The sequence below is a fragment of the Alexandromys fortis genome, unplaced genomic scaffold (genome assembly GCF_014885135.2).
Source record: "Alexandromys fortis isolate MF-2015 unplaced genomic scaffold, M_Fortis_MF-2015_v1.1 scaffold_122, whole genome shotgun sequence".
In the NCBI taxonomy this organism is placed as follows: Eukaryota; Metazoa; Chordata; class Mammalia; order Rodentia; family Cricetidae; genus Alexandromys; species Alexandromys fortis.
This window is the reverse complement of record NW_026068004.1, coordinates 2,613,769-2,632,213: the sequence shown is the minus strand read 5'-3', so window position 1 is coordinate 2,632,213 and position 18,445 is coordinate 2,613,769. Positions and strand designations below refer to the sequence as shown.

Below are 18,445 nucleotides of genomic sequence, written 5' to 3'. Positions count from 1 at the left end.
CTGTCTGGAAGCAGCAGGCTCCCAGCTCATCCCAGTGTGCAGTTAGATTTGAAATCTACTGCAGTGGCCCATTTTAAAGTGGACCTTGGTTTCTCTCCCATAAGAAATCTAGATTTTTAAAAACAAATACAGGACATGAAAGTAGAAGGGGGTTCACACAGTAGGTAAAAGGTAGAAAGGAGGTGGGAAATAAGAAAAGTTGTGGGGGGGGGCACAAAGTCAAGACAGGCAATGGTGGCATACACCTTTAATCCCAGCACTCTGGAGGCAGAGGCAGGCAGAAATCTCTGAGTTCAAAGCCAGCCTGGTCTACAAAGCAAGTTCCAGGACAACCAGGGCTACACAGAAAAACCCTGCCTCAAAAAACCAAAAATAAATAAATAGTAAGTAAATTCAAAATTCACGATATATACAATGGAAATGTCATAAAGAAACTGATCCTTCTGTACAATGAGTATGTGCCAATAATAACACTGGAACATGCCACATGAACACCTTAAAAAGGAGAGAAGTAAGATCTCTGTGGATAAAGGCGATAAAAATTCAGAACCTGTTCAAAATAAATTGAGATAAATTAAGAATACTAGGTAAATTTTGAAAATATAAAATACCCATAGTCTAACAAAACTCCTGCTTTCTGTTAAAAGAATAAGAGAAGATGGCTCAGGGCTGGTGAGCTGGTTCAGTGGCTAAGAACACTGACTGCTCTTCCAGAGGTCCTGAGTTCAATTCCCAGCAACCACATGGTAGCTCACAACCATCTATAATTGGGTCTGATGCTCTGATGCCCTCTTCTGGCATGTAGGGATACATGTAGATGGAGTATTCATACCAAAAACAAACAAAAATAAAATTTAAAAATAGAGAGAAGATAGCTCTGGTCACTAGTCAGAGATCCTGGAGATGTCAAACAAGAAACACAATGTGATCTGAAAAATAAAAGCAACTGGAACTACATGCATGCATCATGATTGACTGTATGTGTCCATAAAAAACAAGACTTAACAGAATTTCAGTAGGTTGCTAGACTATAAATCAAAAGAAACCACCAGGGTGCCCCGCATGTGGGCTATTCCTAATCAAGAAAACAGTTTTTTAAAATATCATTCACTATAGTAACAAAAATGAAGTTATACATAAATCTAAGATTTATGAAGCAAATCTTACATACTATACAAAAACTGATTTTAGCAATAGGGCTGGATACCTGACTATTCATACACAAAAAGATAATCTGTCACTACTTACCTCACACTGTACACAAACGCTGACTCAAAATGGGTCTGGTATGATATAAAACTTGAGAAAATTGAGGAAAATTTTCATGACCATCATTAAGCAGAGAAAGCAGCACAACTCAGAAAACATCGAACATTTCTAAGTTTCTATGCTCCACTAAGAGCATAAAAAGCAAGCCACAGGCTGAAAAAACACTGCATACCTGACGAAAGACTACATTCAGACTAACTTCTTATAGCTTGATATAAACAATCCAATGTTTAAAATAGGCAGAAGACCTGCAATTCAAATCTGAAATAAATGTCGACTACTCCTCAGTGAGTAACAGTAAAGAGTTTTCACAGCTTTTTTTTTTTGTTTTTGTTCTTTTGAAACAAGAAGTCCTGGCTGTCCTAGAACTAGCCATGTAGACTAGGCTGGCCTCAAACTCAGAGATACCTGTTTCAGCCTCCTTAATATTGGGATTCAAACAGTGCACTGCCATGCCCAGAGAGGAATTCTTATGAGAATCAATTCTGCTGGTCTACAAGAGCTAGTTCCAGGACAGGCTACAAAACCACAGAGAAACCCTGTCTCGAAAAACCAAAAAAAAAAAAAAGAAAAGAAATCTCCCCCTTCTTCACTTATGAAGACAGAAGTACCTGAAATAAAGTACACAATAAAGGATCACTGTGAAAAAATGAAAATCATCCTGTGTTCCATGGGTTGAGCGTGAAGCAGAACCTGAGGAGTCCCTGGCTTAAGAGTCACACAAGGAACATGACTCCAGCCCCAGATAGCCTTTACCCCAAGAAGTAAAGTCATTTCCGGAAGTGAAAAGTACTTACTTGTTCAGGTTCCACATGGCAGAACATAGATATTTTCTCTTTCACGGATGTGTCAAGAGGATTTGAGCATCTGCACACCACCTAGTAATTAAGAAAACAAGGAACTTGGAGCAGAAGGAAGAGTCTAAGTAGGGCTTTCCGCAACTGGAATTAAAATAGCGGTAATGTTCTGAGATGGACCAAAATGTCAGCTCCAAGCACACTGCACATGATCCACAAACACACCACTATCTAGTTTTCAAAACCACAACTCCTACATCCCAAGCAGAGCATGAGAGACAGCAAGGGGGAAAGAGTGAACTACAAGAGCTAACTGGTTCTCCTCCTCCTCAATGTTCTTAGGAGGAGTGAAGGACTGCGAGAAGCAAGACACAAGAAGAAGTATAAGCCTTCCTATGTGCCTGCAAGAAAATCAGACTCCAATCCCAGTCAAAGCCCTGTTTTCTCCACAATTAGACATCTGCTGACAAACATCTATCACACCAGAGGCCAAGATTGGGGGGGGGGGGGCGCAAGACAGGGTTTCTCTGTAGCTTTGGAGCCTGTCCTGGAACTCACTCTGTAGACCAGGCTGACCTTGAGCACACAGAGATCCACCTGCCTCTCAGCGAGAAGCTAGATTTTAATTAGATGTGGTCAATAACACCAAAAGCAGGCACTGAAGGAAACCTTACCAAATCTGGAGAAAGCCCAAGTCCTCTAAGCTCCCGAACACTGTTTTGGGTAGGTTTTGTCTTCTGTTCCCCTGTTGAACTTGGCTGTTTTACAAAATAAAAAAAACAAGTGGTTCATTTCTCTGACAGCTTTCCAAGCAGGACTTTTCTCTGAACCTCTGTCAGCCTTGATTTTTATTGAAGTTACACATGCATATACTTTAGGGTTAAATGGTTCTATGGGGCTTGGCTTCACAGACAATATTGCACGGTCTTGCCCTGCCACTCTCCAAATCCTACAAATAATGGTTTTTTTTCCATATCTGTATTTGGGGCAGAACTGAACCAGAGCTTGGCCGACACTGAAGACAGCCCCTAGTCCATGTCAACTCCCAAACTACTGTCCTGCTTTTCTGCTGCAGCTCAGCTTGTCTACGGCATGCTCTACTGAGCTCTCTCCCTCCTGACCCATGACGCCATTTCAGCTGTGTACACTCTTGTGTACATAAAGTATTCAGGTAGGCCATGCGCCATACTTTGTCTATAATAAAGTATTTTTATTCTCTTCCCACACTTAAGACAGATCTGCTAGGTTTAGAGTTCTCAGTTGAAAAGAACCTTCCCTTAGAATGATGGTTCTCAACCTGTGGACTGTGACCCCTTGGTGGAATCATATGACTTTTTCACAACAGTCACCTAAGACCATTGGAAAACAGCTATTTCTACTACAAATCGTAACAACAACAAAATCACAGTTATGAAGTAACAATGAAAATTACTTTATAGTTGGAGGTCACCACCACCTTAGGTCAACCTAAGGAACTGTATTAAAGGGCTACAGCCATTAGGCAGGTTGAGAAGAAACATTGCCTCAAGAATGTTTAATGCCGTTTGCGTAGGGCCTTTGAGGTCTTCTACTTCATTATTCTATACTCTCACTGATAAGGGATTCCATCTGTATGTTGTGAATATGTTCTATTACTATTGATTAATAAAGAAGCTGCTTTGGCCTATGGCAAGGCAGAATATAGCTAGGCGAGAAAACTAAACTGAATGCAGGGAGAAAGAAGGTAGAGGCAGGCAGACGCCATGTAGCCACCTAAAAAACAAACCACAAGCCTTGTAATAAAATATAAAATAAAAATGAGTTAATTTAAGATATAAGAATTAGTTAATAAAAAGCCTGAGCTAATACGCCAAAGAGTATGTAATAAATATTAAGCCTCAAAGGTTTTGTTTGTTTGTTTTTATTTTGTTTTTTGGTTTTATTCGAGACAGGGTTTCTCTGTAGCTTTGGAGCCTGTCCTGGAACTAGCTCTTATAGACCAGGTTGGTCTCAAACTCAGAAAGATCCGCCTGCCCCTGCCTCCCGAGTGCTGGGAAAAAGGTGTGCACCGCCACAACCTAGACAGAGAGGTTTATAATTTATAAGCAGCTTCAGGAACAGGCGGACAGAGAAAACCTGGTCCAGGGGGCCCAGCAGGCGGGGAATATCTGTAGCTACACTCATCACTATGAACTTTAGTCTGGCCATTTTAGAATCAATACAGTAAGCACACAATGGGCTCTTCCAATCTAGAAACTGGGTCTTAAAAAGTTTTCTTGTTCAGATCAGAGGCCAGTAAACTCTGTAAAGAGCCAGATAATAACTACTTTAGGGTTTAGTCTTACGGCATGGCTCATGCCCTTTACTTGAACACTTAGCAGGCTGTTCAAGGCCAACAGTCTAGACTACAGTGAGTCCAAGCCTCTCTGAGCTACATCATGGCATATTATCCATCTCAAAGCCCATTACTATTACTACTGCTATTATTTTGAGCTTTGTGGACCATAGTTTGTCATACAGATTCAACTTTGTTTCAGTATAAAAGCAGTCACAGATGACACATCAACCAAGGAATATAGATCTATTTCCATAAAACAAGCCTTCTTAAAAAAAAAAAAATAGCCCATCAGGGGCTAGAGAAATGGCTCAAAGGTTAAGAGCACTGACAGCTCTTCCAAGTCTTGAGTTCAATTCCCAGGAACCACATGATGGCTCATAACCATCTGTAATGAGATCCGATGACCTCTTCTGGCATGTAAGCAAACATGTAGACACAGCACATTCTACATAATAAGTAAATAAACCTAAAAAAAAAAGAGCCAATCAATAGCCCTTGGCCCCCAAATACAACCTGTGATTCAAACTACATTTTCCTCTTCATTTCTTTTTTTTTCTCTCTTCAATTGATATATAATTAAAAAAGAATAGCAAAGATAGTGCTGGAAAATGTTGGGTCGTACAGTCAACCTTGTGGTTTTCTCCAGTGAGGGCTGCTTTCTTCACCCATTTGTCTAGGAGGAGTGTATCAGCCAAGTCCTGCTTCATCAGACTTGGCCTTCTTGGTCCTCCAGTTCCCTTATTTCTTTACAGGATACCCTGCTATATATAACAGATCTGGACCAATCCTCTCTTTCTTACCTCCTCTCTCCTATTTTCTGTCTCTGTTCTACTTCTGGGTTTTTCTTCAGCTTCCCTCCTTCTTACTGTCATCTCTGTTTTATCTAATTCTTAGCTTCAATTCTCATCTGTGTTCCTGTCATGTGGCATCCAGTTCCTGCTGAACACATGCAGTTACTGGCTGCTGACTCCTATCTAAAAGCAAACTAGAAGTTCCCTATAAAAGATAGGCTGGTGACTGGGGAGCCTTAGGAGCAGTGTCTTCTCCTAGGCTAGTCGCACATAATAGAAGTCTCAGACTTCCCATGTGGAGGGGCCCAGCCTGGCTCTGAAGACTCTGAGAACCAGCAGGTACAAGACAGTAAGCATCTCGGCAACATGGCATGTTTATGGTTCAGCATCACTGCTCTCAACATAGTGTCTGCTTGTCAGACACTCTCCCCAGGGCTATCTTATAGAAAAAGAGACGCAGATGCCTGACTGGGCACAAAAGCAAACAGGTATGAGCAGTCTTTGCAGTGAGCCCTATACTCATCCTACTCCCAGAAGAGCCTGACACTGCCTATCATGAGCCTCTGGAAGGATAGCTTCTCAGCACCCCTGCTGCAGGTGCACACCCAAGACTGCTCAGTCAGTTTTTATGTGTCAGTGTGCTTTGTAAATCCCTTACTTTTATTACTGCCAACTCATCTCCACGCTCTTTTCTGAATTTCTGTCTTAAAAAAAGTACTTCATTCTGATTTTGACAGAGAGCAAAGACAAGCATACATGTTCAATCTACCACCTTTATTACAATGAATCCTGATTCATTTTTCAAACCTTTTCCATTTAATCTTTCAGAACACGGACTAACAAGAAGACTCAGCTACATACATCAAATAAATAAAGCATGTGATTGTAATAAACTCACAGAAGTTCTTTATTTCCTATTTCTTGTACCTCCAGTGTTGAAAGCTTAGAACCAAACTGTATACCTCACCTGAGGAACCAGACTGACGTGGATATTACAAAAGTTCTCCTTCTTGACCTTGAACTGGAACTGGCGGAAGGCCTCAATGAAAGGCATGCTTTCAATGTCTCCCACTGTGCCACCAAGCTGAAAAGAAACACCATCTCAGAGGTTAACATTGAATTTCTATCATTTCAGTGCCCAGATTGCAGTGTAACTACAAACTCCTAGCCTTACAGAATGTCAGTCTTCAGATACTGCTTTGTGCTCAAAGTTGATACTATTAGGAACTCCTGATTTCCCTAAAAATATTGAAGATATCGTCACAGCATTTTAAGAAAATGACTGGGCTTGAAAGGTACCTGGAATCAGGTAGTGGTGACACACACCTTTAATACCAGCACTTGGGGGGCAGAAACAAACCAATCTCTGAGTTTGAGGCTAGCCTGATCTACAGAGCAAGTTCCAAGGACAGCCGGGGCTATACAGAGAAACCCTGTCTCAAAAAAAAAAAGGAGGAGGAAGAGGGAGGGAGAGAGGGAGGGAGGGAGGGAGGGAGGGAGGGAGGGAGGGAACCAGAAACTAGACTATAATTCTTAGGCATTGTTGATTCACTTGAGAACCACAGAGAATGAATGAATGAATGAATGAATGAATGAGAGAAAGAAAGAAAGAAAGAAAGAAAGAAAGAAAGAAAGAAAGAAACCTAGATGAGTCTCCTTAGTTAAGTATAACCTTTCTACTAAAAACCACCAGTTATAACAAAACTGCTGGGACTTCCTGAGCTGGGATGAACAGACAGTAGAATAGAAACAAAGCAAAGGAAGCTAGCAAGCAGAAGTGACAAAAATGTGTCCTGTCACTCTGAGTATGTGTTAGACTGTCCAACACACACTAAAAGAGAACACTGTTAGGAAAAAATATTGTCTCCCCTGTGCACCATTCTATCTGTTGCTGCACACTGCATGCACAGAAATGGAAGGCTGGGTTTTCACTGGGCATGGTCCTATTGATGGCTAAGGAAAGGAATGACTGAACTAGTTCACACAGGCAAGAATCATACAAACCTCAATAACACACACTTGAGGTTCCAAGCCATCTTCATCTACAGGTATTAATGCCTGTCTCATCACCCACTCCTGGACTGCATCTGTGATGTGAGGGACAACTAAGAAAAGAAAAGAAACCTGTAACTTATGCTTGCCTATCAATCAGCATTTATGAAGGCAAATACATTGACTGTTAAGACAAACTGATATATTTTCTTGTCTAGATATACAAGCAATGGGGTATGGGTGTACTTAGGAAAAGTTCTTCCTAAACAAGCAATAGGATCATAATATTTTTGAAGTGCCCTTAAATGACTCAATAAATCTTTGTGTTTACACTTCTCTAGGCCTCCTTTCCAGACTTCTAGACTGTTGCTGGAAGCTATGTGAAAAGAATGAAGCCAAAAGTGGCTCCCTAAGCAGATCCAAACACATGGCCTGTGCAGTCTACTCTTCTACTACACAGGACACAAAACCTGTGACCACCCCTACCGCTCTCAGCTGAAGCAGCAGTGGGTGCACCACACCTGAGCGTTTTTCCAGGAGCAAACATACTACCAGAACCCTGTGCCATGTTTCCAGTTTAACCAAAGGGTAGGCAATCCATTGCAAGAGACATAACAACACAGCAAAGCTGTGAAAGGCACGGCACCTAAGGTCAAATCTCAGTTCACGACTCACCAGCTGTACTGTGAGTCAATTATCTCTTTATCTTTAAGCTTGGAGTCTTCAAGTAGAAGTAATTACGTCTACTTCTGAGAATGTCTTAGAAGATAGCAGAACATCCAGGATTCAGTAATAACCAGCTACTGTGGGACACTTTTTAGAATCACAGTTGTTGGAGTCAAGAATGCAATTCCCAGGTGACTGGAATGATCTGGGGTTAAACAGTGCTCTTGCATAGATATCCATTACCTACGTCACACAGAGCAGCCAAGTGATCTACAAACACTAATCAGAATTCATTACTCCACATTTAAACTCCTTAGTAATCAGTGAAAGCCTCACATAACATCCACTGGGTGACAGCGCTGCTGTCCCAGACTGTAATGTCTCAACCACAGCAGTTTCCCTTCTAGTTCTTGCCCAGATTCCTGTAGTCTGGGGCCTGTGTACCTGTGTACCACTAATGGTCTGACCCTTAGTGAGTCACATTTCATGATGACAAATAAAGGAACAAGTACACCAGAACAAACTGCACAACCAACATGACCTTAATTCACAACAGACCCTCTCTATGTACCAGGAAGGTGGAGCAGCAGCATCCTGATGCAGTCTTTTAACTCTTTATCAACTCAAAAAGCAGAAGCCTTTACCACCTCCATTTTACACAAAAGGAAACCACATCTCAAAAGGGTACAGAATTTTCCTTCCTGTGTTTATAGGGCTAGTATGTAACAGAGCTAAGCCCCAAATTATGAAATGATTGGACCAGACTCTGGCCAAGGCAGCCCCAGACCAGAGTCAGGCTGAACCTTGGTTCTCAGTGTAGCAAACTGCTCTTCTACTCAGAGGAAAGCAATGGCCCAAACTCGCATACTGTCATCCCACTAGACCAATGGAGTCCCAGTGCCACCGTTTCAAAGCAGGGAGCACTTTTCCTAAATGACTACTTACAGAAAATCTCAGAACAGCCAACAGATGTCAGCTGAGCTGGTGAAAACTCCAGAGGGCCCAGGAGCCCACATCTCAGACTTCCATCACATGAAAAGCCTGTGTCACATGTGTGTTTCCCAACATAAGCAATGGAAGTTCATTTCCCCTCACTTACACAAGCCACCAAGCATAATGCCTCCGTTAAGCTTCCTTCACTGCTTAGCATGTAAAAGCAGCAGCTCTCCGGAATCCAACCATGTCGCCATAATGACTGACAACACCTATGCCATTACTAGAGCCAATAGCAGCTTTCTCCAAGGATTTTCTGAGGGAACAGCCATACAATTCTGAATATCCAACCGAAAGGATATTTTGGTAATAATACCTTGACAAAATACTAAAATCACATAAAAATAAATTTTTATACTCAAAAGAAATTAAATTGGCTAATAGTTTCTTTCTTAAAGAAAAATCCAGTCTTACCTTGGACAGTCTTCCCCAGGTAATCTCCTTTGCGCTCTTTGTTAATGACATACTGGTATATCTTCCCCGTGGTCAGATTATTGTCCTTGGTGAGGCGGATATCCAGGAACCGCTCATAATTTCCCAAGTCAAGGTCAACTTCTCCACCATCATCCAGCACAAAAACTTCTCCTTCAGTGAAGAGTGAACATGTTCAAGGAAATGAAAAACACATTTGCCATGTGCAATTTCAACCTTGAAATATAAACATTCAGATGGAACAAAGTCTGCACAACCAGATTACAAAACAAGGACATTATTTCTAGAAAACTAAATGTCTGAAGACAACTGCCAATTACTCTCCAAAAGAGTGCTTCCAACCTGAACTCACTCACTACTGGGAAGCATGGAATGGGGGAAAGCCCAGTCATGAAGACTGTGGTAAAGAGACGCTGCAGTAAGGCAGGATCTTGAGCAAAAGACCTACCCAAGCAGCAAACGTTCAAGAAAAGAAGCAGGACTATTAGAAATTTCTATGACATAAACAAAGGAAGGGTGTATTGACTTTAAAGCCAGCTTTGGAGCACACGTTAGCTCTGGGCAGTTATTAATAGTCCTAGTTGCCCCATTCCTTTGTTTCACATTTATTCTTTGCAACTTCATGATGGAAATGCTGCCTAGAATGACTCATTCCCACCATCTACACAGGGAACAAGCTCAAAAACAGGAAAACCGTCTTATATCACCCTTCAGAGAACCCAACCTCTGCTCAAGAAGTTTTTATTAAAATCCCTTCAAAGGTGGATGGGCAATGCTAGCACACAAAGCCCTCGGTTCAATCCTCTAGAACTGAGAGAACAATAAAATTCCTCTAGTATATGGATCCTCTGATGCTACTTGTTAAAACGGCAGTATATATCCTCCAGATTCTTATTTCAACACTAAAAAGCAAAAGTAAAGAACTTTAAAACTTGAAGGCACAGGGTCTTAATGAGTTTCACTGTTTTCACAGGGTCTTGCTATATAATCCTAACTAGCCTTGAACAAGTAGCCCAGGTTGGCCTTGAGCTCACTATGTAGTTAGTCCATGCTGGCCTCAGACTTGCAATCCTGTCTCGGCCTCCTTAAGTACTAGGACTACTACTACAGTCCTATGCCACCAGACTCAGCTTTTAAGGTAGGTTTTAAAACTGCTCCTCCAGCCAGGCAGTGGTAACGCACACCTTTAATCCCAGCACTCAGGGCCACAAACAGCATATTTTGTCTTCTTTTAAATGACATGAAAAACTTTCATTTCGCTGCCACCACACCCACCTGCCACCCACATTTCACATCTATTATAGAAAAGAAGTTATCTATTAAGATAGCTGCTTCCTTTTATTTTGAGAGAAAAATCATCATTCTGTTACACTAAGGATCATTCTAGAAGGCAGGAAATGGAAATTATGCAAGATGTACACCTAATCCCCAAGAGCTAGCATGTTCTTACATAGACACAGCTACTATTTAGAAGAGAAAATTGCAGTTCGCTTACCATGTTCATAAGGAGAGAATGTTCCTGCATCAATGTTAATGTAGGGGTCAATTTTAATTGATGTTACATGTAAGCCACATGACTTGAGTATTGTGCCCACACTACTGGCAATGACTCCTTTTCCAATTCCTGATATAACACCACCAGTAACCAGAATGTACTTCATTTTCCCTTTTAACCTAGAAGGGAAATTTACATATAAGTACACACAGATTTTTATATATACATCTTACAAATAAACCTTCACAGCCAGTTAGCCAGTATCATTGCCAGACACTGAGTACCAGGCAAATGTCTCAAAATTTCCCCTATGTGAGAGAAAAAGTCACAATCTTGAAAGAGCATTCCAATTCTCCTTGAAAAAAATGTGTTTGGCTAAACACACAAAGAACAAAGCTCCGCTAAGTTCTAGAAGACTGACCAACAGGAAAGAACTGTTAAGTGTTTAAAAGAAGTCATACAAAACCTCCAGTTCTTTCAATTACATGTAGTTCTCATCTGTAGTTTAACAAATGTTTCTTGACAGCAATCTCTCCCAGGTATGCCCTAAAGAGATGATACAGGCTGAAGGAAATGGAACTTATGAAATAATCCAGTCCAAAGCCCATACTGAACAGAGGAGGAGGCAAATAGAGATCACATTAAACCCAGATAGTAATAACGTAGTAAAAGAAACACTCGAGACAAGTACTGTAGATACAAGATCAGCAGAATCAAGAGACCAGGGAAAACAGCATCAACAAGCAAGGAGACAGTGACACATCAAAAGATTCATCACCAGTCCCCAGCTTGGGAGACCACTGGGTCAGCAAACCTAAATTTAACCAAAAAGAGAAAATGCAGTCACCCCGTAGCAGGAAAACACTTACTTTAGCAAAAAGACACTTTTTCCCCCTCTAGAAACGCTCTGTGTGAGGCCAAATTAAAGCTAAGGAACAAGGACAGGGAAGTTTTGCTGGAAGCATTTCCCAGCCCCACTCCTCCCAGGAACATACTTGGCAAGGAAATCATAATGATTGAAATATCTTTCCCCTCAAACAGCAAGGAATGTTAGCCTGCTTTTTCTATTCTCTGCTGCAATGTTTCAAAAGTATGTTTCTGCAAAATGCAATCGGGTTTCCAGAAAGGCCTGTAAAGGATCACTCAGCCGGGCGGTGATGGCACACGCCTTTAGTCCCAGCACCAGGAGCCATAATTTAAGAGCTGGACCCCTTCCGCCCAGTTGCTTTCTGGGGATGTATCTATCGACAGTGGTGAAGAGCAGGTCTCCAAAGATCTCATTTGGGAAAATGTAAGGAATGAGCCAAAAGTAAGCATCTGAGCTCCACGTCACCTCTGGGGTCATTAAGGAGCCCTTTCCATCCCTGCAGTCTGCTCTCTGTGGACCTGGATTTTCCATTAGTTTCTTGGGTCTCAAGACTGGTCACATAGCTGGGTGGTGATGGCGCACGCCTTTAATCCAGCACTAGGGAGGCAGAGGCAGGCGGATCTCTGTGAGGCCAGCCTGATCTATAAGAGTTCCAGGACAGGCACCAAAGCTACAGAAACCCTATCTTGAGGGGAAAAAAAGGGTGCTCTTGGGAAGGAGGGTTGTCCCAAGTTTGAAGACACTCTACAAACATAAGGAGACCCTATCTCAAAAGAGGGAAAAGAGACTTACTTTATGGGGGAAAAAAAAATCAAAAGAAATTCTGACTAATCTTTAACCCATGATCTTCAGGAGTTTTCAGTATGTTAATGCAGATTGTGAACCCCAAAATATGGCACAGTTTCTTCCTCACACTAAATGTTTGTTATTTGGGAGATTTGCTGTCACCTCATAACTGAATGGTTCCTTATCAACACATGCAAACCAAACTTGGGGATATTTTAGGTATGTGCTAACCTGGCATATCTCACGAAGTCTATTAGACTACAAACTACCTACTATGGGAGAGCTACTCACATGCTAGGGGCACCTCAAAAAAATGAGGATCCATACTTCAATTTTCTAGCAGGCTGGTTAAAACACTTAAAATTAAACGAGTAGCAGGGTTTGATGGAAGGAAGCACAGAGAACACACCGAGGCTCTTAAAGGGAAATAAGAAAGCCCATCTTTCAGTGACAGGAGCAAGGTAGCCTCCTGGGGCTCTTCAGAGGACAGGGAGGGATGACCTGGAGTCAGGAGGATCCAGGCGCTCTTGTTTTGAAGGCCTGCCTTGCAATGGGCCTTAAAGGCTATCTGACCGAACCAAGCTAAACAACAGCAACGCGTGAACAAGCAGGTGAGCCCCGGGAATGCACCAAGGAAAGAGGATGAGGGCAAAGGGATGGGTTGGGCAAAGGGCCAGCCCATGGATGGGCAAAGCTGAACGTCCACGCTGAATTTTTTTCCTGAAGATGACAAGACACTAAAGGTTTTCAAGTACAAAAGCAATATAGATCAAGAGATGAAAAAAAAAAAAAGGAAAAAAGGAAGGGAGGGAGGGAGGGGGGGAGGGAGATAAGCTCAGAACCCGTCAGAACCCGCTGGTGCTGAGATCTCAATCTAGCCCCCCCCCCCGGGCGCCCGCTGTCTGTGTTTGCGTCGCCATAAAAAAGTGGGACGAGAACCCCCGCAGCAGCAGCCGCGTCACCGAGCTGCTGAGGAGTCAAAAGGACGAGCGTGGCCGTAAGTGAGCCACGCTGACGTAGACCAGCTCCAAACGCTAGCATCTTTGCCCCGGACTGGAAAGAGCGACAGCAGCTGGGCGGCCAGGCCCGTGAGGCCCAGCAAGCCTACAAGCCCCCTCCTCCCGCGGGCTAGGGCCGGAAGGCTTCGCCAGGCCGCCGGGCCGGCCCCACCGGTGGCAGGCTGAGGCCCGGGGAGGCCCCTCGGCGGCGGCCTTCGGCGCTTTCCACCACACCGATCCCGGCTGCCCGGGTCTCCCCGCTCGACCCCTCTCCCTCAGCTGGGCCACGCGGCCCGCAAGCGCGGGAGCCGGTACCTCGCGTTCCGAGACTGCCCGCCCCGCTCCCGTTAGAGACGCAGCCCATTGGGCAGGAGCCGGGATGTCTCTCCCCTGATTGGTGAGGACAGGCGTTTATCACCCCAGTGGCGTGGCCGCCCGCGCCGGGGCTCGGTCGGCGCCACGGACTCCTGCACCCGGGAGCCGTTCCTCCGGGATCCCCGAAGTCAGCCTACCTGAGGCCGGCTTCAGAGTCTCACGTCAACCACAAGCAGGCGGACGCGCGCACGGTGAGGATCGGGGAACCAGTGCTCGGCCGGGCCGCACACGCCAGCCGTCTTTCGGAGAGGCGGACCTGAGGCGGTGCGCACGCAGAGGGCGGGGAGGGGCGGCCCGGTGGGTGGGGCTATGGTGCGCAGGCGCGGGGCGGCTCCCTCCGCCGAACCCCCACCCCCTTGTGTCTTGTTATGTGGCCTCAGCGGAGAACCTCGGGTCGGCCGGGTTTATACTAGCCTGTGTGTGGCTAACGTCGAAGCAGGACCCTGAGGGCCTTCGCCTTGTCCCGCCATAGCCGGTGGACTCTCTCGCCGTCCGCCTCCCCCAGTGCTGCGGGCCAGGCTGTCTCGTGGTCTCGCCCCGCGTGGCCGCCTCCTCCCGTCGCGAGCCGAGTGCCCTGCGCCTTTGTTCCCTGAGCTGCGCGCACTCGGTGGCGTGTCCTCCCCTAGCCAGGAACCCCACACCAGGACTAGTGCAGGGAGGCAAGATGGGCCCGCTCCTAGCCGTTAATCGGGATTTTTACAAATGCCTCCTCCCGAAATGCTTGGGACCAGGGGATGTGAACATGTGTGTGGTATAGGGAGCTGAAACAGAGAAGGGAAATAGGACTAGAAAATGAGGCAGAAGCAAAGGCTTGTGTGCAGACTCCAGGCGAGGCCGGGAAGAGCCTAGCAGAGCCAGAGCAGGCTGGAGAGGTTGGAAGGGCAGCCCCAGCCACAGCGTTACAGACGAAAGGTTTCATTCCCCTGAGGGTGGGTGGAAAGCCATAGAAACTTATAAAGCCGTGTTTCTCAATCTTCCTTAATGCTGCGACCCTTTAATACCTCATGTTGTGGTGACCTCCAGCCATAATATTTTCATTTCTACTCCATAACTGCAGATTTGCCACTGTTAGGAACCGCAATGTAAATATCTGTTTTCTGATGGACGGCCTTAGGCGACACCTCATGAGGTCGCGACCCATAGATTGAGAACCACTGTTCTAAGGTGGGGGTTTTGTCTTTTGCAAAGTACATAAACCCATGTGAGTTTTTAATACCTTCCACCGCAAACACTACACAAGGATGCCCTGAACTATGCTGGGCCTGTTTCCTTCCTTAGAAGCAATTTACCACTTTTTTCTGTCTTCACTGAAAGAGTTAAAGAAAAAGTATGTCTGCCGTGCCCACACTAGCATTACAGGAAAATGACTCAAACGGGTGGAATTCCAAGAAACCAGTTAGGAGACCTCTCTAGGGACTGCTCTCGGGGATTTCTGGATTCTTCCAAATCCAAACCAACATTGTTCTCTGAACCTGCCAGCGCACCCAAACTGCTCAACACCAGGAAGCCTCTACCAACGGCACAAAAAGGAATCCCTCACCCAGCCACCCTTCTGGGGAACCCCTTCACTCCTCTCCAGCCTCCTTCCCGTAATGTCTCCCAGCTGATGGTCACCAAGAAAATGGAAACCACTAGAACTATCAACCTGCTTTCCGGGTTTGTAGGCAAGCATTGTCTTTCCTCCTGAGGACAGGCGGCCGCACTGGAGAGAGAGGTCAGCCTCTCCCCAGAGCTTCAGGTGCCAGCTAAACTTGTCAACTCACCAGTGTCTGGAATGTATCCCTCCTGGATTACGAGTTTTCTCTTTCCATTGCCCCTGTGCAAAAATGTTAGAATTTCTCCCATGTTAATCCAGAGCCCCGGTTTGGGGGTCTACACACATCTTTGGTTAACCCCTCCCCCATTTTTATCACTTCTCAGCAAAATTTGTGGAAAATGTTGGCACTGCAGATCTCTGAATTTTTTTTTTTGCCCCTTTCCTTGTACGAGTTCTAATCAGCCATTGTTCATGCTTTGTGAATTGAACTCTTGACATTCTTTGGTTGTGAGCCATAGCCTTTGAGGCCTGACCCATCTTTCCAGCCCAGTTCATGGTCTGTAATTCTACCAAAAATGTTTTTGTCAAAAAAATCAAGTTCATGTTCCCAAACCTTTTCTCAGTCCCTGAATGCAGATTCTAATCTCATCTGTTCTCAGGCCCCAAAGGAAGACAATGTGTGCATGGTGTGGATGCACGTGTGTGCAGTGAGGGGTGTGCACACATACCCAGACAGCTTGTTTCCCTAACCTTAGACCCAGTCTTCCTATAAGCTTCTGTGTTCAGCCATAGTGTGTCCCAAAAACCAGCCCCCTAACCTGACATTTTCTGTAATGCTGTATGGCCCAGCTGGTCATCCCTCCCTAAAATGTTCTTCCCTTGGCTTCTAGGAAACCACATTCAAATTTTTTTTCTCATTTTATAGGCCTCTCCTTCTGGATCTCCATAGATTCTCTTCTTGACCTGAATGCTGACCTGATAAAGGGCTCACTCAAAAAGTCTCCATCTAAAATCATCTTCAAAATGACAACTCTGGGGCTTCTAATCCCAGCCTGAACTTGTTCTGAACGTCAGGAGTAATTCCCCTCCTAGTGCAGTCCTGAGTCAGCTAGGCACCTTGCCCTCTGGCTATGCCTGGCTCTCTGTGCCGCCTTTCCTAGCTGACAGCTCAGCAGAGAATGAGGTCAAGGTAGATTGTGTAGAGGGCAAGACTTGGTGTGGCACAAACAACTGCGCTCTGACTACATAGCACAGAAACAGATAATACATAATTGTAGTCTGATTTTTCTTAGGGTCGCCAGCTCACAAAAAAAATGGCATGGAGACTTATTAATTATGAAAGCTCAGCCTTGGCTTAGGCTTGTTCCTAACTAGTTCTTATAACTTAAATGAACCCATATCTTTAATCTGCGTTCTTTTACATGGCTCGGTTACCTTTACTCTGTACTTCCCATCCTGCTTCCTCTCCATCTAGCTGGTGATTCTGCCTTTCTTCTTCCCAGAGCTCTCTCTGTCCAGAAGTACCTGATATAATTCCTGCCTAGCTATTGACCAGTTAATTTTTTATTAGACGAGTCACAATGACATATCTTCATTCAGTGTAAAGGAATGTTCCACAACATTTCCCCCTTTTGTCTAAAAAAGAAAAGTTTTTAACTCTAACACAATAAGACAATATACAATAAAAACAAATATCAGGTAAGAATTACATTTACAATATCCAGTCCATTTGTATTTTGGCAAATTTAGAAAAAATATTCCATTATCTATCCTATCTTAGTCCAAAGTTGTAGACATAAACCATTTTTGTCATAACTTGTATTACCATTCTAAAAATATCTTTTCAGATAAACAACTTAAGGTTTTATGTTTCTCAGCCTTATAAACTTTACATCTCTCTTATAAGTTTCTTATCTGAATTTGGTAACAAGGAAACATAACTACATAGTCTTCAATCTCTACCAGAGACCCAAGAAGGATAAATTATTACTTGAGTAAACAGGAAGTGCAAAGCAAACAACTTCCAGAACCGTAGAAATGACAGAGACATCTGGCTGCCTGGACAGTAACCCCAAGGTTCCTCTGCAGTATTGGGGCATCCATCTTTGACCTACATGCCTAGACTGTTGTTGGAGAGCAGAGTCAACAAGTATACCACTTACCATGGAAAAAGCCTATTAGCTCTTATAACTTAAATTAACCCACATTTTTAAATCTACATTCTTCCATACAGTCATTATCTCCATTTTGTGCATCTTCCTTTCTCTGAGTCTGACTGGTGACACTTCTTTTCTTCTTCCCAGTGCTCTCTCTGTCCAGAAGTCCCTGATAAACCTCCTGCCCAACTATTGGCCATTTAGCTTTTAATTAATACCAATCATAATGACACATCTTCACATAGTGTACAGAACTATTCCACTACACATAATGAAGTAAGTGTGGCTTGTCCCAAGAAAACTGTGTTTCAATAAAACTTTCTTTACACAAGTACAGAATTAGTATGAAGACCAAAACTTGGCAGTCCCTAAATGAAACATACATATTCCTAGCTTCTTCCTTGCCCTGCTGGTTCCCCTTACTCCTTCATGAGTGTTAGCCTAGAGCAGGAAGCATTTTCCACTCACAACCTCTTTTCATCCAAGAAGGAACTCTGGGTACATAGGTGTATAAAATAAACATTTAATGATAATACGTCATGAAGAAACTTAAGGTAATTATATGTACAACATATCAAAATATGTATTTGAAACATGAAAACAATTTGCATACTACTGAAATGGACAGCTTGCTTATTTTTACATGAAGAATGAAGTCACTGGGAAGATGGTTCCGTGAGCAAAGTACTTCCTGCACAAGCATGAGGACCAACCTGAGTTTGAACCCCCAGCACTCACATGAAAAGATGAACATGGCAGCACACGCTTGTAATCTTAGTGATAGGAGGCAGAGACAGGTAGATCTTAGGGCTTATTGGCCAGGTCAGCAAGTCTAGCCAAAAAGGTAAGCTCCAGGTTCAGTGAGAGACCTTGTCTCAAATATTAAGCTGGAGAAACATTTGAAGAAGACAGTCTAGCATCAACCTTTGTCCTCTCAGCCACCTCATACGCCCATGCACATGAGCACACACAC

The 18,445-nt window shown here is 43.9% G+C and overlaps 1 protein-coding gene and 1 non-coding gene across 3 annotated transcripts in view; both read right to left on the bottom strand.

The window, feature by feature from the left end:
• The window catches only part of Ctps1 (CTP synthase 1), a 42,355-nt gene extending 28,273 nt beyond the window's left edge, over positions 1-14,082 (bottom strand). For both annotated transcript variants that reach the window (XM_050161201.1, XM_050161200.1), the window contains exons 1-7: positions 13,917-14,082; positions 10,753-10,931; positions 9,240-9,410; positions 7,179-7,279; positions 6,142-6,258; positions 2,741-2,824; positions 2,067-2,147 (exon numbers count right to left, since the gene is read on the bottom strand). In XM_050161201.1, coding sequence (XP_050017158.1) covers positions 2,067-2,147; positions 2,741-2,824; positions 6,142-6,258; positions 7,179-7,279; positions 9,240-9,410; positions 10,753-10,918 — 720 coding nt within the window. In that variant the 5' untranslated portion in view covers positions 10,919-10,931; positions 13,917-14,082. The remainder of the gene's footprint in view (positions 1-2,066; positions 2,148-2,740; positions 2,825-6,141; positions 6,259-7,178; positions 7,280-9,239; positions 9,411-10,752; positions 10,932-13,916) is intronic.
• Positions 4,990-5,117, bottom strand: LOC126513200 (small Cajal body-specific RNA 4). Its single transcript, XR_007595258.1, has one exon. It is a non-coding gene; the product is annotated as a small Cajal body-specific RNA 4 (non-coding RNA).
• Positions 14,083-18,445: the final 4,363 nt, after the last annotated feature.